Source organism: Lygodium microphyllum, chromosome 7 (genome assembly GCF_053477565.2).
Source record: "Lygodium microphyllum isolate KBCC chromosome 7, Lygodium_microphyllum_v1.1.10, whole genome shotgun sequence".
In the NCBI taxonomy this organism is placed as follows: Eukaryota; Viridiplantae; Streptophyta; class Polypodiopsida; order Schizaeales; family Lygodiaceae; genus Lygodium; species Lygodium microphyllum.
Genome location: NC_141141.1, coordinates 18732769 through 18760273, shown reverse-complemented (window position 1 = coordinate 18760273; position 27505 = coordinate 18732769). Strand labels below are relative to the sequence as shown.

The 27505-nt window shown below is 42.0% G+C and overlaps 1 protein-coding gene across 3 annotated transcripts in view; it reads left to right on the top strand.

The window, feature by feature from the left end:
* Positions 1-1139: 1139 nt before the first annotated feature.
* The window catches only part of LOC148033227 (vesicle-associated protein 1-2-like), a 41879-nt gene continuing 15513 nt past the window's right edge, over positions 1140-27505 (top strand). The window contains exons 1-8 of one of the 3 annotated variants that reach the window (XM_087681122.1): positions 1140-1397; positions 1466-1555; positions 1691-1761; positions 2207-2288; positions 2467-2582; positions 23491-23640; positions 23820-23858; positions 24644-24753. In XM_087681122.1, coding sequence (XP_087537248.1) covers positions 1507-1555; positions 1691-1761; positions 2207-2288; positions 2467-2582; positions 23491-23640; positions 23820-23858; positions 24644-24753 — 617 coding nt within the window. In that variant the 5' untranslated portion in view covers positions 1140-1397; positions 1466-1506. The remainder of the gene's footprint in view (positions 1398-1465; positions 1556-1690; positions 1762-2206; positions 2289-2466; positions 2583-23490; positions 23641-23819; positions 23859-24643; positions 24754-27505) is intronic. The other 2 variants (XM_087681119.1, XM_087681120.1) reach the window with 2 other exon arrangements.

Sequence of the window (27505 nt, the reverse complement as noted above, 5' to 3'; positions counted from 1 at the left end):
ATAATCACAAATAAGGACCGCATTGTTGGTAGTAGCTGGGAAGATTTAGGGGAAATTAACATGCTTGCAATGATTCAACATATAAGTAGAAGGAACCGTGCTTAGAATATATCAAAACAAAGCAATTGATGTGTTGCATAAGCCATCCATTAGAATCATCTATCACAAAATCTATCCATTGCAATGTTAAATGCAATCGGGTTATCCTTAGCAGCAAGATGTAAGAAGCATATCACATAAACAAATTCCTTGTTTTTCATCCACAACTTTGCTCTTTTGGGAAAATATCCACAAGGAATTGAGCATGCAACCTGCACTGACAAACTTGTCCTTTGGATGCAAACACAAACGTACTATGCTTCTCTTACATCAAAAGTCAAATGATGCCCTCTTTTGACCTGTAAGGACACAAGCAATGTTGGAAGCATCAAGTGCTACAGTTGATGCTATAGGAGTGATTACCATTACACAAAATTCAATTTTGTTGATTTTGGAAGCCTAACGTTTCCTTGTCAAGTAGTTGATGCGTGTGAAGTAGACCTGAAGAAACCTGCCAATTAAAAGGTCAAGAAGGAGAAGAAAGAGGATTAACCAAGGGAGGACATGAACAAGATAGAGGGGGAATGGTAAGAGGAAAGAGAGGTTCTTTCAATCTCAAGCTCACTTGATTGTAGGTAGAGGGCCATCCCCCCTTGCATTGCCACACCACAGGGGGCAACAAAATAGAGCTTGATTGGGGAGAGCAATTGTGTGTTGGACGAGGAAGGCAACTTTAGAAGGCTGATCCCATTCTCTAGAATGCAAGGGTATGAACTACCATTGGAGCAATGGGGAGGTAACAAGTGGCAAATCATGCCTTGTCAGATATGCATGTTTTCGTGCCCCACACTTCAGTTTGACTGCCTTAAGGCATATTGCCACGTGGCAACGGGTCCCACACCAAAAATGCATTGGAAAGACAGATGGAGGATGCCTCCCATGCACCACACATGACATAGAATGGCATGGTAGCCATGTGCATTGGAATGGTCATTTTGATTGACTTTACGTTAGCACATCTACCATATGCTAGCTTCAAAATGGCATGTCACACACCATTGTAAACACCGCCATCCGGACATTAGCAATTTCATATCCGTGGCATTCCTTCCCCCGTTCTCATGGCTGTCCAGACTCCAGACCTGCAGACGACTACGCGTGAACGCACACCACTTTCTGAGCTGTAGCATTTAACGACGCACTAACGGCGAGTTGACGGCAGACTCGTGCGTGTCCCATGCTCACCATCGCCATCATCTCCCTTGCTTCTGCGTATTTACTCCCTTCATTTTCCCCTTTCTGGTCGATTCTTTTCGTTGAATCGATTTCCCGCGTCGGCGGCACTGCCTCCTGTCAAGGTAAACTCGATCCGGTTCTCTGTCGCGTAGTATGTCATCACATTCCAATCCGGTTTGGTATTCTCCAGGAATTTCGTGTTCTTCGTGTTGATTTACCGAGGAGTACGACATGCCTACCGAGCTTCTCTCGATCCATCCTGAAGAGCTCAAGTTTCCATGTAAGGAACATCATGACATCTCAGCACCAATGTCTCAGCTAGCTTTTGAGATGATTCAGGAGTGATGCACCCTTATATGGCTCCATTTTATATTATGTTTGTCCCTTACATGCCTGAACTTTGTATCTTCTACAGTTGAACTGAGAAAGCAGATTTCCTGCTCTTTGCAGCTTGTCAACAATACAGACAACTATGTTGCTTTCAAGGTCAGTACTCGTAGAGATTAGTTAGCATTCCATCTAAATTGATTAGGGAGTTTGAAATGCAATTTCTGGAATAAAATTGCAGCTTTACAGGCTAGTAAAATAACACCTCATACGGAGATGGATCCTTCGGCTGCTTACATGTCTAGGCATACTCAAGCTTTGTATTTGCAGCTTATTGATCAGCCTTGCGTTTTGAAGGCTTGACTTGTGATCTACGTAAATTTTCTGTTTTTCGCTGTTTCCTAACTAGTACCATCACTGTTTTCTGTTACTCGTTCGTTTTGCAAATGTTGCTGGTTGCCTTGCCAATTCTCCTTATTTGTCCCCTAGTATGATGATACATAAACATAGGTTGAGCTTGTACTCGCCCTGTAAGTCCTTGATTTTTGGCTGCTAATGCTTTCAGCATGGACAAGACACTTGCATGACATATTGGGATATGCAGGTCAAAACAACATCTCCAAAGAAGTACTGTGTCAGGCCAAACACTGGAATTGTCTTGCCTCGGGATACTTGTGAAGTGACAGGTAACAATTGCCATGCTCTTCTAAATGTTTTGCCTTCAGTGATGCAAGCATGTTACAAGCCCTGGCATGGATCAGCTCAGTTAAAATTATCTTTTTTCTGAAGATACATGTCCATGTCTGTCTATTTCTTTTCTTTGAATGGCGATTCAGACTATCTATGTTCTCTTTGTGGTGCCAGTTACAATGCAATCGCAACGTGAGGCCCCTCCAGATTTCCAATGTAAAGATAAGTTTCTCGTGCAAAGTGTGATAGCCCCGGATGGTGCCAATCAAGAAGAAGTGTCACAAGATTTGGTGAGTGGTCGGATGATGCTCTTCTTTTTCCATGTTTTGCTGCTCTATGCCTCCATGGGAAAATAGCAATTTGAAGTAATGTAAGTGGTTTTGTGCCAAGAAAACATAAACAACAATCAATGTACTTGTTAGAAAGTAATAACTAGGTGATGCTAGTTTGAAATTCAAAGTTATGGATGAACTAAAAAGAAGAAAAGCTAATGCCAGATGATGTTGGTTTACTTTGAACGTTGTGGATGGACTATTCTTTTTAGTACATTTTGGACAATGTTACCGTTGAAGGAGTGCTTGTGCAAGTTTATCATTGAAGGATGCAATTCTAGTTGAATGATTAGCAATCTCAATGTGTGTTAGCTAGTAGAAGTTTGGCATCACTAATACATTCACGAAAGGCCTTTTTGCCCACCAAATCAATTGTTTAATCACAACATTTTAAATTAGCCTGTTTTTTGAGCTCTCTTGAACATTGGCTCCCCCCACACAAAAAAAGAGAAGATTTTTAGGCTATGTTGGTTATGCTAGATTCTTTGGTGGAAGGGTGATATATGCAAAAGCATGAATGTGATAAATTTTTCTCCAAGAAAGAATGTGGTCTTGATATTCTTTATGCTTGACATAAAGGGTTACATGCTAGCGAATTGAGCCAATTCTCTATGAATTTGGCTTAGAAAGAGTAGTTATGGACAATTGTTTTTGAGTTGATTCTTAGGTTATCCTTGATTACAACAAAATGGAATGTAAATGCTTGAACTCTTGTCACATGTTGCATAGTATATTAAGATTGCAACTTTTTGAAATCTTCCCAACTCTTAGGCGGATATTCTTGATCATTGCTAGGGGAAGGGAAGAGTTAGGAGATAGTTTCTTGGTTGAAGAATCAATTTTGTTGAGCATATTAGGAGACATGCTTCTAGTGTCTAATACAACCTTAAGGGCAGAGATAAATTGCTACAATTTTAGGAAGATAGTAAAACCATTGGTTTTGGAAATAGACACAAGAAGGCTTGCAAGGCTAAGATTAGATGCTTAGATTTTGTGTATAATGATTTGTCATGTAATGAATAATTTGTAATCAGAGAATGGAGGAAAATTGGGTTTATAGAAATCATTAAACCATCTCAAGCGAAGGGTTATGGTTATCTTTGAATGGGGGAAACTTGGGTTTATAGAAATCAATGGACATGGTAGTGCTCACACAATAGAGGTTCTCTATGTGTTGAATTTGGGATATCATCTATTCTTAATGAGAGCAAGATTTGTACAGTTGGCCTTTTGGTCGAGCTCAATAAGGGCTTCTTTCAAGTTCCTGATGGGGATTTGAGATAGGTTCTTTGTGTGGTCATGAGGAGAATAGAGTCTACAAGGTACAAAATTTATTAGCTTCTATCTTTTTTTTTTCTCTCTTCCCAGACACATACCAAGCTATGGTATGCTTGGTTTGGCCACCTCAACTGCGAGTAAATTAGGAAGGTGGCTCGTGGACAACTTGTTTGTGGATTGTCAAAGATTGGGGTGTGGCAAGTAGCATAGAGATGTGATTCCGAGAAAGGCTTTGTGAAGGGCAAAGGAGCCTTGAAGCTTGTTTTGTGACAAACTTATGTAGATTGATGAGAACAGAGTCCCTTAAGGGGAGTTTCTATTTTATGCTCTTTGTTGACGTTTTTAGCAAGATGACATGGGCATACTTCTTGGAGTTGAAGTTGAAGCATTTTCACATTTCAAGGATTGGTTGATCTTTAGGAGAATAGGTTTGGTAGGAAAGATCCTTCGAATAGACGAAGGAGGAGAGTTTGTCTCCAATGAGCTTGCTAGGTTTCGTGTAGATCGTGGCATTCATCGAGAGTTTGCCAACATGAACACACCTTAGGAGAATGGCATATTGGATCAGAAGAAACAGAGTGTGATTGAGAAGGCATGGACTATGATGGAGCATTGGCAAACGCCACAGTGTCTATGGATTGAGGTAGTGGCCACCATTGTCCATATCCTTAATTAGTCGCTTACATCAGCCGTGATCGGTATGACACCTTTTGAGATTGGCTTTGGTCTAAAATCGAATGTGTCTTATTTTAGGGTGTTTGAGTGTAATACCTATCTTCACATCTTGAAGAAACAGAGAGATAAGTTAAATTCGGCTTCCAAATGATAGGTGTTCGTGGGATATAGCTTGCAGCCATAGGGTACATGCTTTATGATCTCATTTCATAGGTGTATATGAGTCAAGATTTTTGGCTCGTGGAGTTTTCAGTCGTAGAGGGGGTGTTGAGAATCGTGTATGAAAGATGATTCGGGAAACACACAGAGAAAACGATGAACAAAATCCTGAGCACGAGTGAGTATTCTCCTCCCAACCACGCCTAGATAAGTGCTAGCACCTCTCTCCTCGTTTCCTCTGCCAGCCGTCAACTTTTCTTGAGTCCTACTATTCTTGGACTCTCTTACTCTCTAGGCTCCCCTTAACCCCGTTCGGGCGCCCAAGAGCCCGGACGGTCATTCTCGTGCTTGTTCCCCTAGATTTACCTTAATGTCACATTAAATGTTACTTTAATGTCACATTCCATATTTATGACCTTAACGTGACATTAAATGTCACTTTTAATGTTACATTAATGTCACATTTCCTTTCCCTTAAGAATCGGTTTCGTCCTCGAAAACGATACTTGGAAGGTCTAACTGTAAATCGGGAAACCTTTTCTTTAAAGTACTTACTCGCTCCCATGTTGAGCTTTCTTCTGAACAATCTTTCCACTTAACCAAACATTCTTGATAAATAGTATTCCTCGTTCGTCTATTACGAACATTTAATATTTTTTCTGGTTCATGTGGATTAGATTGGTCATAGAATAACTCCTCAATATCATCATTTAAGATTAGATTATCCAAATCACCCAGCTTCTTCCTTAATTTACTTACATAAAAAACTGGATGTATTTTACTACCAAGAGGTAGTTGGAGCTTGTAAGCCAATTTTCCCACCTTTTTAAGTATTGTGAAAGGACCACAATACCTTGGTGAAAGCTTTGGACATTGTCCCTTTTTCATAGTTTTAGTTTGTTCAGGCACCTTAAGATAGACCAATTCTCCTTCTTCGAAGGAGATGTCTCTACGGTGAGGATCTGCATATGCTCTAGCGCGATTTTGAGCTTTTTTAATATTTTCTTGAGCAAATTTTAACATACTATTCATATCCTCCAAAAAATCTTTAGCTGCCTGAACCTTTTCCTTATGCAGTCCTACCGCAAAAGGAGCTCTGGGCTGAAACCCATACATTAACATAAATGGACTATATCCGGTGGAAGAGTGCTTGGCACTGTTATATGCAAACTCTGCTATCGGTAAATACTCTTCCCAATTAGTTTGCCTTTTACTTACATATGCCCTAAGCATATCTTCAAGAATTTGGTTAACCCTTTCAGTTTGCCCATCTGTTTGCGGACGATCCGCCGTACTCATGCTAAGTTTAGTATCCAATTTCCTAAATACCGCACGCAAAAAATGGCTATCAAATTTTCTATCCCGATCAGAAACTATATTTGCCGGAAGGCCATACAATCGGTATATGTTCTCTACGAACAATCTAGCCAATTCTGGTGTTTTAACATCAGTTGAAGTTGGAATGAACCTAGCCATTTTGGTTAACCTATCCACAATCACCCACACAGAGTCGTGCCCCCTCTGTGTTCTAGGTAAAGCAACAATAAAGTCCATGGAGATACTCTTCCATTTTCCCGAAGGGATTTCTAATGGATAAAGAAGTCCTTTCATTTTTTAATCTTTCAGCTTTATTAACCTAGCATTTATTACATTTGACCACATAGTCAAGGACGTCCTTATTCATTCCAGGCCAATAGAACTGCCTTTTAATAAGACTATAAGTCTTATTAACTCCTGGATGTCCCGCACTAGGGGTATCATGACACTCAAAGAGTATCTGGCATCTTATTTCTGTATCTTTCAGGATACATACCCTACCCTTGTAGAGTAAATAACTATTATCAATGGTAAAATTCTTCCACTTGAATCCAGTTTGAGCAACCCCTGATGCTCCATTTCCTTGTTGAACATCCTCAGATATTCCTTCCTTAGTAGAAGCACTTTCATTTGGATCCCCATTTTTTATTGCTTCCCATATGTTGGAATATGCCGGATCAACCTGGCATTTCCCTTTTAAAGATTCAAGCAAGTTGGAAGTAAACTGAGTAAAACTCAATTCATTAATGATGGGCATTTTGCTGAGTGCATCAGCTACAATATTATATTTTCCTTTTCTATATCTTATCTCATAGTCGAACTCTTGGAGGAGTTCGGTCCATCTGGCTTTACGCCCGTATAAATCCGGTTGATCATTAAGCCACTTAATGCTTTCATGATCCGATAAAATTAAAAGTTTGGCACCATACAAATAGTGCCTCCATTTCTTCATTTGCATATACTATTGCATACAGCTCCCTCTCATAAACAGAGTAATTCTGTTTTGCACGATCTAATTTCTTGCTTTCAAAAGCAACTGGTCGACCTTCTTGTAATAAGACCGCGCCTATCGCCTTATCACTGGTATCAGCTTCAACCACAAATGGTTTATTGGGATCCACTATTAATAATACTGGAGCTGTAGCAATAGCTACCTTAAGTTTTTGAAAACTTTCATTTTGATCTGTTCCCCAATTAAAACTTTTCCCTTTCCCTTTAAGTTGGTCTGTCATTGGAATAGCTATTTTGGCATAATCTCGAATGAATCTACGATAAAACCCAGATAAACCTAGGAAGATCTGCAGCTCTTCCAGGTTCCTTGGAGGTGGCCATTCAATAATTGCCCTTACTTTTTCTGGATCCATGTTGATTCCCTCTTTCGAGATAATATGCCCCAAATATTTGACCTCTTGTGCAAAGAATTCACATTTAGTTTTCTTCCCATAAAGGGAATGTGTTCTTAACAGTTGGAATACTAATTGGAAGTGTTCCAAATGTTTTTCTCTTGATTTACTAAAGATCAAGATATCATCCAAGAAGACTACTACAAAATGTCCTAGATAGGGCCGTAAAACACTATTCATCAGCTTCATAAAGGTAGCTGGTGCATTAGTGAGGCCAAAAGGCATCACCAAAAAATCATAATGCCCATATCTAGTACGAAATGCTGTCTTAGAAACATCTTGTGCCTTAATTCTTACTTGGTGATAACCTGATCTTAGATCTATCTTTGTGAAGAATTTTGCCCCTTGCAATTGATCAAAAAGATCTTCCATTCTGGGCATAGGAAATTTATTCTTCACCGTTATTTTATTAAGTGCTCTATAGTCAACACAAAGTCGCATAGAACCATCTTTTTTCTTTACCAATAAAATTGGTGAAGCCCAAGGTGAATTACTGGGTTGAATAAACCCTTTATCCAGGTAATCCTTAATTTGTCTTTCAACTTCTTGATACTGTGTTTCACTTAACCTATACGGTGGTTTTGAAATTGGGTGTGTATCCTTATTTATATCAATTGGGTGATTTATATCACCCCTATCTGGTGGAAGGCCACTTGGTAGATCAGAAGGAAACACATCTTTAAAATCATTTAACAAACTATTCAATTCATTATTAACATTCAACTCACAAACATAAGAAAATTGTTGCTTTATATTGCAGATACTTCATGTTCACCTTGAATGACAAAAGTCTTACCATTCCTTTCAAATTCCAGTGTATTATGGTGATAGCTACGTTTTAAGGATGGTTCTAATCCCCATAGCCACTCCCTCCCTAGAGCAATATCAGCTCTTTCCATGTTCATTATTTGGAAATCAAGCTTATCTTTATATCCTTGAATCTCAATTTCCAAATTGGATACCATTGTATCCCATATTTTATTATCTTGGCCTTGCATCATACAAACAACATATTGATGCTCACTGTTTTGTTGGGGAAGTTTCAATTTTTTGACAAGTGCATAATTTATAAAATTATGTGTGGCAGAGTCATCAATCATGACTCTAACCCGTTTTCCAGCTATCAATCCATGTACTCTAAGTAAATCATGTGGCCCAAAAGTAGGCTGCCACATAGAAGTTGACATACAACACTTATGTTGTACATCCATGTGCAAGACCTCTAAAGATTTATACTTTTCATGGCCCTTTAATTCTAAGGTCTGCACTACATGGATTTGTTTTTCTTTTCCCTTGCCCTTGTCCTTATCCTTTCCTTTGTCTTCCCTCTTTTTCTTTTGAGGGCAATTCCAAGCAGCATGGTTAGGGGATAGGCAATTGAAACACAACTTTTCTTTTTGGCCTTATCAAAGTCATCAGGACTTAACTTTGGCCTCATATATGGTTTCTTTTCAAAAGGTTATTTTTTACCCTTAAAAAATGGCATTTTTCTTTTAAATTTGCCCACAAATTTTGAGGTTTCCATTTCCTTAGACTTGGGCTCCGTATCAGTGAGACTAGTGAGTGTACCTGGACGCATACTATCTTCATAAATTAAGGCAAATTTAATTGCCTCTTCCAGCGTCTTAGGTAAACTCCGTTTTACTTCCTTTTTACAGGCTTTATCTAGTCCCCTAATGAATCTTCTTGTTTTTTGGAATTCATCTATTTCTTCCAGTTTGAGGATTATCTCACGATATTCCTCCAAATATGTCAGCAGGGGTCTTCCCTTTTGTCTGACATAATCCCAATCTTCCCAATTTCTTTCCATTTCATTTTCAGGAAGAAATTCTTTCAAAAAGACGGATTTAAATTGAGCCCAAGTTTCAGGTATTTTATTCGCATCCTTTAAAGTTCGCCACTACTTATATGCTTTGGGCCCCAAAGTTAAACTAGCCTCCAGTGCTTGGAGATGTGGTGGGGTATTTTTTAATTTATGTAAATCTTCCCATTTTTGGAGGAAATTAAAGATTGTGTCTTTATTCCTATCTTTTTCCTCCCCGTAAAATTGAGGTGGTTTCATATCCTTTAGAACTGGATTATCCCTGAATTTATGGTAAGTTTGGGGTTCCTTAGGATCTCGCATAGTCATATCTAAATCTTTCGATGAAGATGGGACATCTGAGATTTCTATCTCATTTTTATCTCTTTCCAACAATAAAGTTAATTGAGATTTTATTTCAGTAAGTGTTTGAGTTAAAAATTCTATTTGAACCCCCTGAGTTTGCACACGAGCAGTAAGATCATCGAATTGCTCTCGCGTAGCAAAAAATTCTTCCCATTGTTCTTCTTGTATTTCTGGTTCATGGGGATCTACCATAGGTTGGTCCCCAGAACTAGAGCTTTCCATTACCCTTTCTTTCCCTTTTTCTGCCATTAATACACTGGAATTGGAAAGCAAAAATAAGAAATTTGCATACAAGATAAAGTACTTCCCTGATTTTTAATGGCAGGCTGTGGTTGCTGGAAATTCAATTTCCTGATTTCAGTCGTGTATGACATTCTTCTGTCCCTCTCACAACAGTCGCAGTCATGTCCATCTCAGGAGCAGTCGCAGTTACCCGTCAACAGCAGTCGTGACCAAGTCACATTTCACATTTCACCTCCATCTGCTGCAGTCGTGTCACGTTTCCTCGTGACCCCATGCCTGGTCCTCGCGATGCCACTTCTGGTCTGGTCCTCGCGACTCCACGTCTTTTCTGGTCTTTTTCCCTGCCCGTAACGTGTCACATAATGTGACGTGGCACGTCTCACTTTTCTTTTCCTTCACGGCCCGTCGCGTTCTCACGGCGCCTGGCACGTCTCACTTTTCTTTTACTTCACGGCCCGTCGCGTTTTCACGGCGCCTGATATTCACGCGACCTTGCGAAAAGTTGACGACCTGGCGGGCGAATAATGACCTGGCGTATTATTGACAATCTGACGAACAACTGACGATCTCTGATAGACGGCGGATCTGATCGTTGAACCATAGGCTCTGATACCAATGAAAGATGATTCGGGAAACACACAGAGAAAACGATGAACAAAATCCTGAGCACGAGTGAGTATTCTCCTCCCAACCACGCCTAGATAAGTGCTAGCACCTCTCTCCTCGTTTCCTCTGTCAGCCGTCAACTTTTCTTGAGTCCTACTATTCTTGGACTCTCTTACTCTCTAGGCTCCCCTTAACCCTGTTCGGGCGCCCAAGAGCCCGGACGGTCATTCTCGTGCTTGTTCCCCTAGATTTACCTTAATGTCACATTAAATGTCACTTTAATGTCACATTCCATATTTATGACCTTAACGTGACATTAAATGTCACTTTTAATGTCACAGTGTACTTGGAGATTTGGGTGATAGTTGGGCACCTAAGTGAATGCCTTTAGAGTCTATGCCTCTTACGGTTCCACCATTAGTGGAGGAGATTGCTTCACCATTGGATTCACCCTCTGAGTTGGCATTGGTGGATGTTCTAGAGACTTCATTTAGGATAAAGCGACAATGAAAGTATCGATATATTCTCGTTAGGCATGTGATATACGTTGTGATGCTTGGGGCGATTTGGGAAGAATAAGACACATTGCATCGAGCTTGTTCGTAATAACTATTGTTTGATGACTTGTACCATACAAGATAGGGAGCCCACCTTTGTGAAGGAGGGTTTTGTTAGAGCTAGACATTCCTTGGGCAAGCAAGAGCAGCAGGTGTAGTTTCTAGGCAACGACACATGGCAGGTGTGGTAGTTGCTGACATGATAGTCGGATAGGCTAGTCAGATTGATTGGACTAATTGACTTGGCGTTTTTTAGCATTTTTTGTTGGCCTATTTATTGGCCTTGGTTTTTGCAGTCCTTCTCAGTTGTGCTTCCAGCTTTCAGGTTGCAAACTGTGGAGACTGCCCTTAGGGTTGACGGAGATCGACATCTTCAAGGTGGAGACATACGCAGACATTCTTAATGCACCCCGTGTATATTTATTTGTCTTGGTCATTTGCCTCTGCATTGCTTCACTCTCACATGGTATCAAAGCATTGAAGGATTGACCCATATGAAGAGGAGATTTTAGTGCGACACAAGGTTGCATTTTTATTGTTCAAGGGCGATAGGAGGGTTGCACATCAGAACAAGGCTGAGGCAAGTGTGGGCGTACGAGAAAGGAGAAGATTTATTGAAGCTGTTGCTAGTTTGTGCTGTTAGAGAAGGGAAGAAGGTTGTGTTTTGGGCCTTCAAGTACAGAATTTACCTTTTTGTCGCCTTCGGTGGGTGAAGGAGCGGGATGAGTGGTCAAGAGCCTTAGCAAGCTGTATTCCCGCTGTCAAAGGTGGTTGCTTTTTGTGTTTTGTGCAGGCATTGTAGGTGAAAATGTCTTTTGAGGTTGAGACAGAGTTTTAGGCGATCATGGATTGGAAGGTGCTCGTCTTACCAACTCTTCCATTAGATCAAAAGCTCGATGGCAAGAATTACCGCATTTGGTGGGTCATGATGCTTGCCATTTTGGAGTCCTATGATTTTGTGGAGCTTGTTACAGAGGCTATTCATCGTCCTTCTTCGTGAGACAAGTCCAAACTCTCTTCTATATAAGGTGGAGTTGGCAAAGGCTCAGGCACATTGGGATAAACTCAATGCTTGCATCTGCTTGTTTTTATCTCTCTCATATACTACAGTTGTTCTGTCTCATATTGAGCATTTGACGGTGGCTTGGGAGATATGGTTGGAGCTTGATTAGATGTACAATCATATGACTGTCATGAAGTAAGTCTCTTTGGAAGTGCAAATGTAGACCATGAGTGTCAATAAGTCATATTCTATACGAGAGCATATTAACAAGTTGAGGTAGCTTCAGATGCACGTATAAAACGCAAGAAAGGTGATTACTTTTGAAGACATGTTATAACTCTTCTTTCACAATTATCGCCCCGCTTTAATGGTTTTTATTTCGCCTTGATCGCTTCAGGGCGCGGTTTGAGACTCTTCAGTAGGAAGAGTTGGTTCCTATGGTCTTGGACCAAGAGGAGCAATTGAAAGGGACCAATGCTTCTAAATTTGAGGCTTTGGTTGGTTAATGCTCTTAGAAAAAGGAGGATAAATCCAAGGACAAAGAAAGAGAGTCTACTTTTCACATCTGTGGCAAAACAGGTCACTGGAAGAAGGATTGCCTCGACAAGGAGGAGGTGTCGAGAAAAATGATGTACTAGAGAGACAGTAGGGTTTGCGGGGTGAAACACAGAGTGAACTCGGTAAACATGGAGAAGAGAAGAGAAGAGAGAAGAATGAACAGTGAGTGCATGGAATGTGTAAAGAGGTGGCCTATAAATAGGCATGCACAGTCTAGGGTGGTGCCCCACTGATGTGGACACCCACTGATAAAGTGCCCAGAAATGAGGGCGTTGGTCCTTTTTGGGGCTGTTAGTGCGAAACCCTAACTAAAGGTGATGAAATGAAGAAATTGTTTCTCAACACCCCCTCTCAAGCCCAAAAAGGGACGGAGAAAGAGGAGTGAAGAGATGCAATACTACATGCGGAAAAATGCTTATACAGCAGGCGTCACTTGGACAGTGTCCCTTGTGGGGAAATTGTTCACTTGCTTAAGCGCCCTAGTACAAAGATGATGAAATTATGTAATGCATAGGAGGTAGAGGATCCCTAAGATCCAAGATTTCCACTGGAAAGGGAACCTGCAGTAAAGAACAGTAGACAGAGTGAAGTGGAGAACCTGAAACTCAACCTCGGGGAAAAGCCACTAGCTCCGTACATCCATGCTAGAAGAAATATGAAGGCCTCGTCACCAAGTCGCGGCTGAACCTCCAAGGTTCCGATCTAGGTGGTACCTGAAGATCTTGGGTATTAGTAGAAGAGATGATCGGTTGAAGATAACCATCCAAATAAAGTAGAGGATGGTTGAAGAACGTCATGTGGAGCAGGTTTCCCCTTTGAGGTGGGAGGTGGAGGGGCCCCCGTTGAAGTTGAAAAAGTAGATGCCCCCTCTGAGGGCAAAGAAATAACATCCCCCTTTGAAGTAGATAGGGAATCCAAAAATTCATGGATCACGGACTCCGAAATGTTGAATGACGAAGGAAGTGTTGCCGGTGGTGCCGAAGAAGATATCTGGGGTGCCAAAGAAAACCCCAGAGGTGGCCCCTCGAACTTGAGTAGTTGAGGGTGGGGAAGGGTGGGGCTCAGAATGAGCAAGAGGTGGGCAATAGTTGTTGAGCTAAAACATTCATTACTTGTTGATTAGCCTCTTAAACAATCCCAAAACACACTAAAAAATGCTCTTTTAGAGTAATGCCCTAAAATGGGGAGCGGTTTGAGAGGTTTCAATGGAAACCCTAAAACGAGGAGCGGTTTGAGAGAGTTTACTGGAAACCCTAATTTTTGGGACGCCCTTCCACATCTATAAATAGAGAGGCTGCCCCCATTCAACCTTATTCTGTCTGTGCAGGTTTCTCACTCCACATGTAGATTTCAGCCATCAGCCTCCTTCCACGTGGCTGTCTAGCCCGCGAGATTGCTGCCACTTGATTCGTGTTTTCTCCTGCTGTTGGTGCCTTCATCCATGCTGACGTTAGTTGCTGGCGGCATCATCATTTGCTGCGATCTGATCATCCAGTCATCGGGAGCCACATTAGACACTGTTTCTGCTTGCCGTTTATAGCGGAATGTGCACAGTTTCCAGCCTTTGATTGGTGGTACATTGCTGCGTTTACCAGTTTTCAGTCTCCAGGTTGCTGTGTTTTGGTGACCAGCCTGTTGCCATTCACTATTCAGCACTCCGACACTCCGACACTCCGATTGGTAGTCACAGACTTGGGATTCGTCTTTGATGGACGTCACACTCCAACATTGCTCTGCCCTTGAGCACACTGTATACTCTTACATTCATTTACAGCATTCATTCACTTCAGAGTTGTGTTCTCTCTCTCCCTTCTTTTGTTTGTGTTTGAGTTTCTGTGTTTGAGTTTTGAGTTTCTGTGTTTGAGTTTTGAGTTTTGTGTTTAGGGTTTGAGTTTTGCCCTCTGTGTTTGTGTCCCTTTGTGTTTCTGTCGTGGTCATACACTCTGTGTGTCCTCAGTGCAAACACTAGCAGTTTTCTTCACATGGTATCAAAGCCAGTGCTCTTGTAAAGAGTATCTTGCGGATATTGTGGAGAGCTAGTCTTTGTGCGAGGCACACAATACAACCCGTAACCGAATCACAATGTCCAAGACGCCTTCTTCTCCAGTTCCTATGATGTCTTATCAGGCTTCTCCATCATTGGAGGCCTTGAGACGGCATTATGGACTCAGTTAGGAGGATGACACTCCATCTTCACTAGATTTCACTAACATGACAGAGGAGGACTTTGAGGAGTACTATCGCAATAAGTACAATGATGTTTACACCCCTTCTACCAGTTTTGCTACTACATTCGGATTGGTTGGTGAGGTTGGCCACCTCTCCGATCATGGAGAACATATGGCATTCGGAACGTTTGGCGATCCATCTTCATCATCTCAGCTAGGTCCAATGTTAGGTTTGTACAATTCTTTGTGTTGCATGAATCAAAATCCTCGCCCGTTTCTTCTTTTGAGGTACAGGATCTGGATGGCACTGTATATGTGAACTTCAATAGAGGGGGCTCACGAAGCAGACGAAATTCAGGTACATCTACAACTTCTGTTTCATTTGAGCATATTACACATACTTCTCACTTTCCTTTCATCCCACCATTTTCTATATCACACCTTGATCACCTCTCATTGTCTTTCCAAAACGTTGGATTACACTCCACATCTACATCACACACCCTAGGGGTTGGATCTTCCATCGCTCTTAGCACTTTTTTCTTCTCCACCCCATTCTCTACCTCTTTGCACCATGGTACTTCGTTAGGGGCAATGCCACCCTTTAACACAGTGTCTCTCACCTTTCAACAAATAAGCACACCCATAACTCCTGGGCCGATTGTGATGGGCATCTCCCTCATTATTCCCAGCTTCACATCTCCCATGACCACTCATACGCAGGGGTTTCCATCCTCAGCTTATGGTGCGTCTTCACACTCTCCTTGGGTTACACCTATGCAGGGATTCCCATCTTTTGCTTCTCGTGTTTCTGTCCCACCTTCTTGGGTTTCTCATGTGGTTACCGTGCCCATGCCTAGTCAACCCATCCCTACCTATGGATTCACCTTACTCACTACCCGCATACTTGGTGGGCACTTTTGGGCCCATTCCCAAGTGTACTCCACTCCCCCATTCTACCCACACTACACTTTTTCACACTATCTCCGAGCACTACCACTCCTGTTGCAATAGCCAAGAATGCCTTCACGGACCAGACACGTTTTAACGGGTCAAATTTCACCACTTGGTCTAATTTCATGCAACAAGTGCTTGAGTCTCAGGGTCTTTGGGACCTCGTCATTGGTCTAGAGCCTATGTCAGACCCTTGACTAGCTCACCCTGATTACATCCGTCATTGGAGAGCCCACAATGCCACAACCAATGTTGAGCTGATACAAGGATTGCTTCCTGAGTTTCACTCTCAATTGCAGCACATCAGAGTGTTGGAGTCACCTTCTTGACCGCTATGTGGCTGTGATCATACTCCGCGCATCAATCTTGACTTTGAGCTTCAAGAGTTCTCTATTGCGAAAAGGGATGATCTGAAAGTCAAGCTGGCTGAATATAGACGGTTACTTGTTGAGTTTGCCACTATTGGCTCTTCAAAGTTAGATGACGATCAGGTTACATTCTTCTTGAATAAGTTGTTTGAAAAGTACTATTTCATTCAACACATCATCTCCCAACCTCGATTGCCAACCTTCTACGAGTTTGAGTGCTAGTTCTTGCGTTACGTGAGGTTGCATGATCAAGTCCACAAGAAATCCTCATCCCAGCCTTATTCAGAGTAGAGGGGGTTGGTTGCCTCTTCTTGGGGAGGGAACACCACCAGTGGCAAGAACACCAAGATGTAAAGGCAAGTCAATCAAAGGGTGACTTCTCTTCCTCAGATGGAACCAAAGAATCTAGACCTATCTGGCAACTCCCTAAGAAAAACCGGTTTTGCATACACTGCCAGAGAGTAGGCCATGTGGACGAGGAGTGTCGCTCCAAGGTCCAAGGTCTTCCACCTAAAAAGCCTCAGCAGACTACTGCACGATCCAGTGGGGCTACGCCTTCCGCTCTTGCTTCATCTGCTCCTTCAGCATCCGTTGTTGTTGTTGGACATGTGGCTCGAGTATAGCCTCAGCAGCCCATCTCTTTCACTACCCTTGAGGGATTGGTTGGTTGGTCTTCAAGTTTTCATCCCGTTGCACTTCATGCATCTATCTCCCCTTCCTCCCCACCTCGTCAAGTGTTTCCTTGGCAGAGCCTTGCTGTTGGACGTACGCGATGGTGGCCACCTTCTTAGACTCGCATGTCTCTAGGTCCTTTCGGATACCCTAGGTTAGTCTAGGATTCATTTTTCGCACTCTTAGAGTCGGGCCCATAGGATTCGTTGTCCTTAGCTTTTCCATTTTTTTGTCTTCTGCTGCATTTATTCACACACATACACATTCATTGCATTTCTTTTGAGTTAGATTTTCTTTTTGTTATATTTTGCTTTGAAGCATCTTACCACTAACCTCTGTGTTTACAGATTCTCATCTCTTTTGTAGGGTTTTGTCTTTCAATGTAGGGCTAACTTGCACATTGCTTAGGTCCTACCTAGGCTAGAGGCATGGGGATGTGCACTATTCCTTTTATGGTTTCATCATCCTAGGAGTGCTTGCTCTTCTTTCAGCATGATGGTTTTCCCTCTCGAGGTGGATCGTGCAGCATCTCTCTCGATGCTATCATGGCGGTGACTTCTACCTTGCTCTTCTAGCGGGGTGCTTCATCCACTTCCTCCACTTCCTTTTCTTTCATTCCTTATGGTTCTAGGCACTATACGAAGACCGGCATCAGACTCCTCTTCCTTCTTTGGCATCTACATCCAGGTTGAGAGGGGGTTCCTACCCTCCTTGGTATTCTATAGGCTTCAATACTTTGTTTTTTACATCGGCTTCTTCCCCTTTGCATTGCATGATTTCTCATTATCTTTGTATTAGGGCGCTTGGGCAAGCGAACAATTTCCCCACGAGGGACACTGTCCAAGTGGCACCTGTTGCATGATTATTCTTCAGCATGTAGCATACTTTGCGCAGAGCACCACTTGAGCGGATCCTAGGCTGTTTCCACCGACGGTATATGTCACCATACCACCATCCTCCTTCATCACATGGATACCTTATCACCTATTTTTCCTCGTCATCAACACCCTGATTGGATGGGTTAGCTTGTACTGTTTTGTGATGTGTTGGGTGTACCCTATCTACTCCTGTCTTCTGGATCACTATTACCCAATCGGACGCATCCCATAACATTTATCTCACTTATTAAAAAAAAAGGTTTCATGTGGTTCCATCCACCTTTGTAGGGTTTGGTAGGCCATTGGGCAGCCACTGTGTACCCTTTGTCCGATGCCCTGTCCTCTTTGGGGTGACTACTTGGATTCCCTTGGTAAGATAACCATTGCCTATGTAGTCTTGGCAGGCCATTGGGTAGTCGACATACACTCTTTGTCCGATGCCCTGGTTGCTTTGGGGTGGGACACCTTGGGGTCAATAAACATCACAGTGGTTGGCCTATCCTTTCAGCTCAGTTTTGGGCCTGGGGGGGTGTTGAGCTAAAACATGCATTACTTGCTGATTAGCCTCTTAAACAGTCCCAAAACACACTAAAAAATGCCCTTTTAGAGTAAAACCTTAAAACGGGGAGTGGTTCGAGAGAGTTTAGTAGAAACCCTAATTTTTGGGGCGCCCTTCCACATCTATAAATAGACAGGCTGCCCCCATTCAGCCTTATTCCGTCTGTGCAGGTTTCTCACTCCATATGTAAATTTCAGCCATCAGTCTCCTGCCACATGGTTGTTCAACCCTCGAGACTGCTGCCACTCCATCCATGTTTGCTCCTGTTGCTAGTGCCTTCATCCATGCTGACGTCAGTCGCTGGTGACATCATCATTTGCTGCGATCTGATCATCTAGTCATTGCCAGCCACATCAGATACTGTTTCAATCTGTTGTTTATAGCGGAATGTGCACAGTTTCTAGCCTCTGATTGGTGGTACACTGCTGCCTTTTCCAATTTCCAGCCTCCAGATTGTTGCGTTTTGGTGACCAGCCTGCTGCCATTCACTATTCAACACTTCTACACTCCAACTGGTGGCCATAGACTTGGAATCCATCTCCGGTGGATGTCACACTTCAACATTGCTTTGCTCTTGAGCACACTGTATACTCTTACATTCATTTACAATATCCATTTACTTTAGACTTGTGTTCCCTCTCTTCCTTCTTTTGCTTGTGTTTGAGTTTTGAGTTTTGCGTTTAGGGCTTGAGTTTTGAGTTTTGTATTTAGGGTTTGAGTTTTGCTTTGTGTCTATGTTTGTTTCTTTGTGTTTCTGTTGTGGTCGTACACTCTATGTGTCCTCAGTGCAAACCCTAGCAATTTTCTTCACAACAGTCGTCGTCTCTCAGTGGAGCGGATTGGGTAGTTGAAGAAGAGGAAGGAGTTGAGCAGCCACTGTCTCTCGAAGGAGCGGATTGTCAAGGAGATGATATCAAACAATCACTGTCTCTCGATGGAGCGGACTGTAGATTTGTAGGTTGTGGAAGCCACTGTACTTGAAAATAAGTGGGAGAAGACTGCTGCTGGCATTGGGACAATCTCCGGGAGGTTGTAGCACCAGTCGATCCTCCATGTGCTCGAAAGGACTTATGCGCATCGGATGCGTCTTATTGCCTTGAGCATAGTACTCTGATAGCCAATGCAGAACAATCTCTATGGCCCAAAAAGGAGATGTGGCACAAGGAGTGCCTGGGGAAAGATGCATATGCTCTGTTGGGATAGGAAGCAAAGATCGAAGGCTGCAATCTACGGTGGTGTGTTCGGTGATGCCACAATCGGAGCACCCATTGGTATGTCTATCTACTTGCGGAGATGTCATAGCATCGGAGTGTCAACCTGTAAAAGGGAGGGAGGGTGGGAGAAGAGGAGAAGAATATCTCCCAATGATGCAGCGGAAGATGGGGGGTAGTCAGAAGAAGATGCCAAACCCGCAACATGTCTTTGCCTTCTCTGATGCAGAGGATCTTTGAAGCTCTTTGAGTGCCTCTAGCTCTGATACCATGTCGAGAAAAACGATGTACCAGAGAGACAATAGGGTTCGTGAGGTGAAACATAGAGTGAACTTGGCAAACATGGAGAAGAGAAGAGAAGAGAGAGGAATGAACGGTGAGTGTGAATGGAATGTGTAAAGGGTGGCCTATTAATAGGCATGCACAGTCTAGGGTGGCGCCCCACTAGTGTGGGCTCTCACTGATAAAGTGCCCAGAAATGAGGGCAGTAGCCCTTTTTGGGGCTGTCGGTGCAAAACCCTAACCATAGTCTAGGGTGGTGTCCCATAATGTGGGCGCTCACTGATAAAGTGCCCAGAAATGAGGGCGCCGACCCTTTTTGGGGTTGTCAGTGCAAAACCCTAACTGAAGGTGATGAAATGAAGAAATGGTTTCTCAACAGAAGGAGGAGAAGGAGAAGTCTTCAAAGGATTCTTAAGTGGTGGCTGCTTCCTCAGTTGCTTTCCTCTACTTGGAGGTGGTTGAGGATTTGACCCTCATGTCTTCTAATGTTGCGTTGATGGCCCCATATACTCGGAAGTGGATTGTTGACAGTGGTGCCTCATGGCATATGACTCCTTGTTAGCAGATTAGTTAGTTCATGGTTGAGTTTGTGCAGGTGGTATAGTAGGTTGGGTACTAGAGATATTTTAGGCATTTTATTTGCCAACATTTATTGTGATTTGGCATTATTTGTAGCCAGTCGGCCAGCATTTAATATTGGCCGGTTAGTCATATTTAATGGCATTTATTTTGGGTTATATATTCTCAGACTCCCTTCTTTACATACATTCATCACTTGATAGTTCTTGGGGAGAGGGAGCAGTTGTTAGTGCCCCCATAGCCAGTGACTCACATTGCTTTTGTACTATCTCATGTCTTGGTATATGGATTCAATTTCCCAAGCATACATCTTTCTCATCTGTATTGTGTTCTTTCTTTCCCTTTCTTTTTTGTCTTGTGTTTAGTAGTTTATTTTAGCACATGTTTATGCTTCCATTGTTGCTTCGCTTTTGACATGGTATTAGATTTCAAGATCGGTGCTCTTGTTGTGTTTTCTTGCTGATTTCAGGATTGTTTTCACCCTTGTTGATTGGACGATTGCTACTCTAACTAGACAACCTGTTTTACTTGCGTTTTTTGTTGATGTCAGTATCTGTATATCTTGTGTGTCCGTTTTAGCCTGCGTTTTGGTGTGTTTGCATCTCTTGGCGCTTGCATTATCAAGCCGTTTTTACTGTTTTTGTCAGTTTTTGGCAGATTTTTGGATTTTTTGCAGTAGCTTTTGGCTTATTTTGGTTTTGGGTTATACTATATATGAACTCTTGCTTTTTGCAGTCTATGCTCGTGTTTTGGCCGTGTTTTCTCTCCAAATACCTTCTTTTCTCTAGTTATCTTCTAAATCCTCTATAGATGGCTCCTACATGCACATCCATTGATGACAAGCTCCATGGATTTGATTATCACACATGGAGTGTAGTGATGAAGGCCCGGTTCATCTAGAAGCGGTTATGGTATGTGGTTTGCAGAGCTATCGCACGCCCTCAATGGTCTTCTCCTGTTCCAATTGATTTTGATGAAGACAACCATGAGGAAGCAATGCTTACATGGGATTCGGATAATGCTGGTGCTTACTCGGCCTTACTCTGGTGTATTTCCAAAGAAGTCCTATCGGCGGTCACCTCTTGCAGGAGAGCTTCAGATGTATGGTCAAAGTTGCAGCTGATGTACGAGGCTCCTTTCACCACGAGGGCCGTTACTTTCTATGGCAAGCTCCAACAATTGAAGTTTGAACCTAAAGATGCGATCCAATCATTCCTACTTTGAGTTATACAGATCTAGGACTAGCTTCGGACTATGCACTCTCCCCTATCAAAGGCACATCTTGTTGGTACGGTACTCTACAAGCTTTCTTCGGAGTTTGATGGAGTGGTGAATGCTTTACAGGCGTAGACATCTACGACTCTTGTCAGTTTTCTTCATATGTCCTCGATGTTACTTGAGCATGAGGTGATTTTGCGATACAGGGGCAGCTTCCATCACATTATGGAGGTTCAGGTGAGGCTCTTGCAACCTTAGAGAGGGTTTTGAAGACGCAGAAGTCGAAGGCCTAATGTTACCACTGTGGCAAGAAGGACCATTTATTGCAAAGAGTTAGCGGCTTCCAGGAAGAAAAAAGGGCAAAAGACGATGTGGGATGCGGACACCTCCAATCGAGTCCACATCTGCCTTAGATTTCAACTCAGATCCTTTGGCCAAGGTGAAGTCCAAGGGGTGGAAGGGATCCTCTTCTTTGGATCGTGGGAAGGGCTTGGTGGCCCCTTCCTCAGTTGCTTTCGAGTGGTGGCGATGAGGTAATCCCTCACGACTCTCCAATGCCAGAGAGGGAGTGTGAGAGGTTGGTGAGATGGGGCAGCCGTGCCTCATCTATATTTCTATATAGATGCACAAGATCCAAAGAGGGATGTCTTTGATGCATCGAGGGGAATTCATGGTCATTTATGCGTTGCGGCATTGGCGACAGGAAGGCCATGTGTGCTACATCAGAGGCATTGTTGACGGACATGAGAGCTGCTATTATTCTTCTCTATTTTTCGGAGCTGGTACGATTGACATCAACATCAGGTTCTCTTCTAGGCACCTTGGTGGTGGCTTGCGCCCACTACTTGGTTATCCATGGTTCTACTATGATGGACATTGTTGTATGTACTATGATGAGACGTTATCATTGTATATTGTATTGTATCAGATCCCCCATGCTCTGAGAGAGGGTGTTATAAGATTAGTCAGTTCATGGTTGAGTCTGTGCATGTGGTACAGTAGGCTGGGCACCAGAGATATTTTAGGCATTTTATTTGCCAGTATTTATTGTGATTTGGCATTATTTGCAGCCAGTCAGCCAGCATTTAATGTTGGCCGGCCAGTCATATTTTATGGTATTTATTTGGCCTATATATTCTCAGGCTCCCTTCTCCACATACATTCATCACTTGACCTTTATTGGGGAGAGGGAGCAAGTGCCAGTGCCCCCACAGTCGGTGACTCTGTATGAACTTTGTTTTAGGTATACAAAGCTTCTTTGGAGCCATCCGAAAGCATCTTTGCACTATTATTTTCCTCATATTTGGCCAGAGACTGTTTGCACCTTAGAGTCCGGTACACTTAAGAGACTTATAAGTTATTTTCCTCATGATTAGTGAGAGACTGTTTGCATCTTAGTGGCTGGCACACTTAAGTGCTGCAAGTGGCAGCATATTGTAGGTTTTACTTTGACCATCAGATGGTGGAATGCAATAGACATCTGTAGAAAGTAGTTACATCATATATGCACACTTTTGTGATTCATGCACACAATGTCTCAAAATGTAGTTTTTGCGTTTACCAAGTTGGGGTTGGGGTATGGGCCTTGGTCTTCTAGGAGCCAAAGTTGTTCTTTCCTTGATTTGTTCTTCTACTTCTGCTGAACATATCCTAAATCCGTTAACTTTCACAGAACTGGAGTATTTCTATGACTTTCAAAATTATGAAAGTCATAGGAGATCTGATATGGCAGTCAGATGGGAGCATACCTCACCCAGAACATTCTTTTTACTTTGAAGTAGTACTAGTTGTGGTCGGTGGCTTCCTTCAGGTGTTGAATCTTGTCTTTTTCTTGTGAGGGCATGCATGTTCAAGGTCTTCACTTGATTTGAAAGTGCTTTGAAAAGTACAGTGTACTTCAACTCTCTGTCTCTCTTTCTCTCTCTCACACACACACACACGCACACAGACCAATTTATATTTGAAAGGTTTGTAGCATCTAAATTCTCTTTGTTACTGGTGTTCTTAACAGTTCAATAAAGAGCCTGGTAGGGAAATCTCTGAAACAAAGCTGAGGGTTGTTTATGTCCCACCACCCCAACAATCTCCTACTTCTGAAGTTTTAGACCAGAGCACGTCTCCTGGAAGCTTCGATAATGGGGACCGCAACCTCTATGAGTCTGTAAGCTTCCTGATTCTTGTTATCTGGCATATATAGGCACATCTGTAGATGTTGCTTCTTGGTAACATGTCCACATATTTTTGTTTTGACCCTTTGTAGTAGTTTCACCATATATATGAGGCATGTACGATGGTTCCATGTTTTTAATTGTTTACTTTCAATCCTGTCTCTATTTGCAGGGAAAAGACTTCGGTGATCTGAAAGTGAAACTTGCAGAGGTATAGTTGCCTTTCATATTCTATTCATCTGTTTCCAGTTTAGCTTGCAGCTTCTTTGTTTGGGGCCTTTCATCTGCTAAATTTGTGAAACCTTTATAGACTTTCCCTTTGTATATTTTCTGTTTTGGAAGTCCCTTACATGGCAATTTTTGCACTTTGCCTTGGGATACTTTGTCCTGAAGGGCATTTATTCATAGAATCATTATTTTCTCTGAAAACAAAACTGTAGACCATACTGTGTTAACGTGACTGAGTAAAGACTGGAGTGATCATCAGATTGTTTGCACACTGATCTAGAAAGAAACCAATATTTCAATGAACTCTTTGGCAACAAACAAGTGAGAATTCTCTCTCTCTCTTGTGAATCCATTCTGGTGCATCTAGTAAGTGAATCTTGGCTCCTTGAATTAAATGGTTCACCTTACAAGAGCCATCAGTATTCTCCAATCATTCTTGTATCCAGATAATAATAACCATCAGTTGTGAATATTATTTAAATTATCTGGTTTGACTTGTGACTTGTAGCAACAAGTAATATGGGGAAGAGGGAGAGTAATAAAATATAGGGGATATAGAAGCCTCTCAATTCTCTGGTAGTTGTTGTGAGGCTAGTTGAATTTAAGCAGTAGGAAAGTTGAAGAAAAGGAGAAACAGGTATCTCATATTTTTGTGCTGATAAACCCTGTGAATAGTCAAGAGTCTTTCTGAAGCTTTGCTAGAGCTAGATTTCATCAAATTCTTTTCTGCCTTATGGCTTATAGATTCCGTTTGTGCTCTTTTGGCAGTACCAATCCCAGGCTACAAGATTGACGGAGGAGAAGAGAGCCGCTTTGCAACAGAATGAATGCTTGCAGGAAGAGATAGTAAGAGCACGTAAACTGGTGACATTCATGATGTAAAATATTTGGATTATGCTGCATTTCAAATTTTAGGCAATGGCATCTAAAAGCAGTTGGCTGCATATATTTACAGCTGTATTAGCCAAATATAGAACAGGAGGAAAAACAGGTTCTCTTAGTGGAACTGCCACCAGCTGCAAATGTCTAGTCTGTTCAAGGCAGAAGGGTGTGAAAAATCTGGTTAGGATACCTAGTCGATCAAGATCATCCAGTGGTAGTTATAATTGCACACTTACAGTTGGTTATACAGTAAGGCAGTTACAATAATTTCGCACTTTAGTAGATTTCACAGTAAGGCTGTCACAAAAATTGGATTGACTGGTTCACTGTTAGCACCTGAATGCAAGAGTATGCTTAGGAAGTTGCTCCCAATCCTGGGTTATTTGCAACTTTGTTTGTATTCTTGGAGGAGGACTCAATTTGAAGGTGAGAGTGTGCCAGCAGTTACTAAGGTTGGACATGAACAAATGGCAATTCCACTTGCTAAAGCATACATCTTAGTAGGAAGATAGAGTACTGAATGTTTGGGCCTTTCCACTTCCAGCTCTTATATAGGTGATAGATTAGACATTGTTGCTTGCTGTTCTGATAAAGAATTAGGATCTCAGCAGTTGAACACAATGAAGGAGAGAGAGAGAGAATTACAGTGCAAGCTGCTTGATTCACCTTCTAGCCTTAACACAACCATTTTTGGATTAATAATATTAATCTTTAGCAAGTGTGTGCATGCTTGCCACATCACCCACTTACTTGGCTCTGGCCCCTGTTAACACATTAATTGGTTAGAGCCCTGTACATTGTCACTGTACTTTGTGAAAGAGGAAGTGAGAAGGGGAGAATAAGTCTCCAACACCTCTAGGCTTTTAGTTTTTTTGTGTTTTGTGTTTTTGTGTTTAGGGTTTGAGTTTTGCTTGTCTTTGTTTGAGTCTTTGTGTTTCAGTCTTGGTCATACATGTTGTGTGTCATATGGACATGTATTTTTGAAACCTCACTTAACATGTGGATTAATTTTTAATCACATGTTTAAGTGAATGTTGCACATGTGAGGTGTAATTGGGGTTGCAATAAATTTACAAGCTCGAGACTTGAGGAATTTATGGGATATCAAAGGCAAAAGTTGCTATAAGTTATGTTACATAGGTACTTGGTGTATTTGGTGCTAGTTGTTGGCCCAGGTTATTCAGTTGGTGACACTAGAGAAGCGGCGTTTAATGGTACCTAACTTCGATCTGATGGTCAAAGATGGTGCAGTGACACTTGGGAATGGAAGTTGCCTAGCCAATTTTTAGGCATAGAAATAATTATTATATTAATTTTTAGTATTTAAAGACTAAAAATTAATATTTAATTATGGATAATGCTTTGAAAACCATTTGGAAAGGTTGCCATTTGGCACACTTGCCCATTGAAGACTGGTGGGAGGTTGAAGAAGAGGAAAAACGTGACCATTCTGTTGTTGTGAATCGTGGGGAGCTATTGGAGTTGATTGGAACTGTTTTTTCTCCATTTTTCAGCAGGAAAGAGCGGGTTGGCTGTAGGCGATAGCTCTTGGGGACCCCCAAACTGCAAGTGACACATTTGGCCTACATATGACAACATTTATTGCAGGCGACAACAGGGAGAGGGTTCCCAACAGCAGGCGACAACATCTACATGTTGTCGAGACAGGGCAACTTGTAAATGACTGAATTTCTTCAGTTCTTCACAAAGAAAGTTTGAATTTTCTCTCTACTCAACATTCTCTCTCATCTCCCAACCTTTCTATAGCCGTGCTCCAAAGATTACAGCATTGAGATTACTTAAGGTTGAGAAATTTCAAATTCCTTGTGTTGAAAACCTAATTTGCAGCAAAAAGTAGGGTTTAGCAGCAGCTTTGGAAAGTGTGTCAGAAATTGGAAGCTCCGAGACTTGGATTCAACAGGGCTAAAGTCTCGTTTTCAATCAAATTCAAGTGGAGGGACTAGTAAATCAATGAATTTGGGGCATTTTCCACCTCCATCAATGTGGGTGAAGGCCAATTGATTGCCTGAATCAAGGGGCAAATCAGATTGGAGACTTAAGTTAAAGAAATACTGAAAGGGGCGCTACTTTTGGGGTCAGCAAGGTGTCCATTTTCTAAGATTGTGAGTTAATTTGCATTTCTTAGATTTGTAATAAATATCGTTGCTGTAAGTAAGTTGTAATCAGGAAATTACCACCCATTCATGGAAGAAAGGTTGGTTTCATGGTCTCATTGATGGGATACCATCAAATCCTTTCAATTGGTGGGCCCATGGCACTTGATTGTAGCTTGGAACTATTGTAGTAGTGCTAAAATTGCTCTCAGCAGTGAATTACAGCAAGCATGTCTTCACATGGTGATATGGGATCAAGTGGAGAGGATACATCAGTCCTTGGTTAGTCATGTGATGAAGGGGAAAATGCAATGACTAATGTTGGGCATGGTTCTTAGTATGGACAACAAGCTGAAAATATCGAAAATGATCCAAATATTGGCACTTCAATGCATAAAGAGGTTGATGACTAGTAAGGGGTTGAAGAATTCGACAATAGCTTTAAGGATCGAATGCGTACAGTAGTAAATCTTTTTGTTGAATTGGCAAAGGAACCCTAGTTTTCTCAATTCATGAATGTCCCAAGGAAGAACAACAAAGGCAAAGAGAAGAAGACACCTTCTACAGCTTTGGGACAGTGACAAGAACTGAAGGAAATGCCTAAGCCTTCTTTGGAAGAGCTCAAAATGGTTGA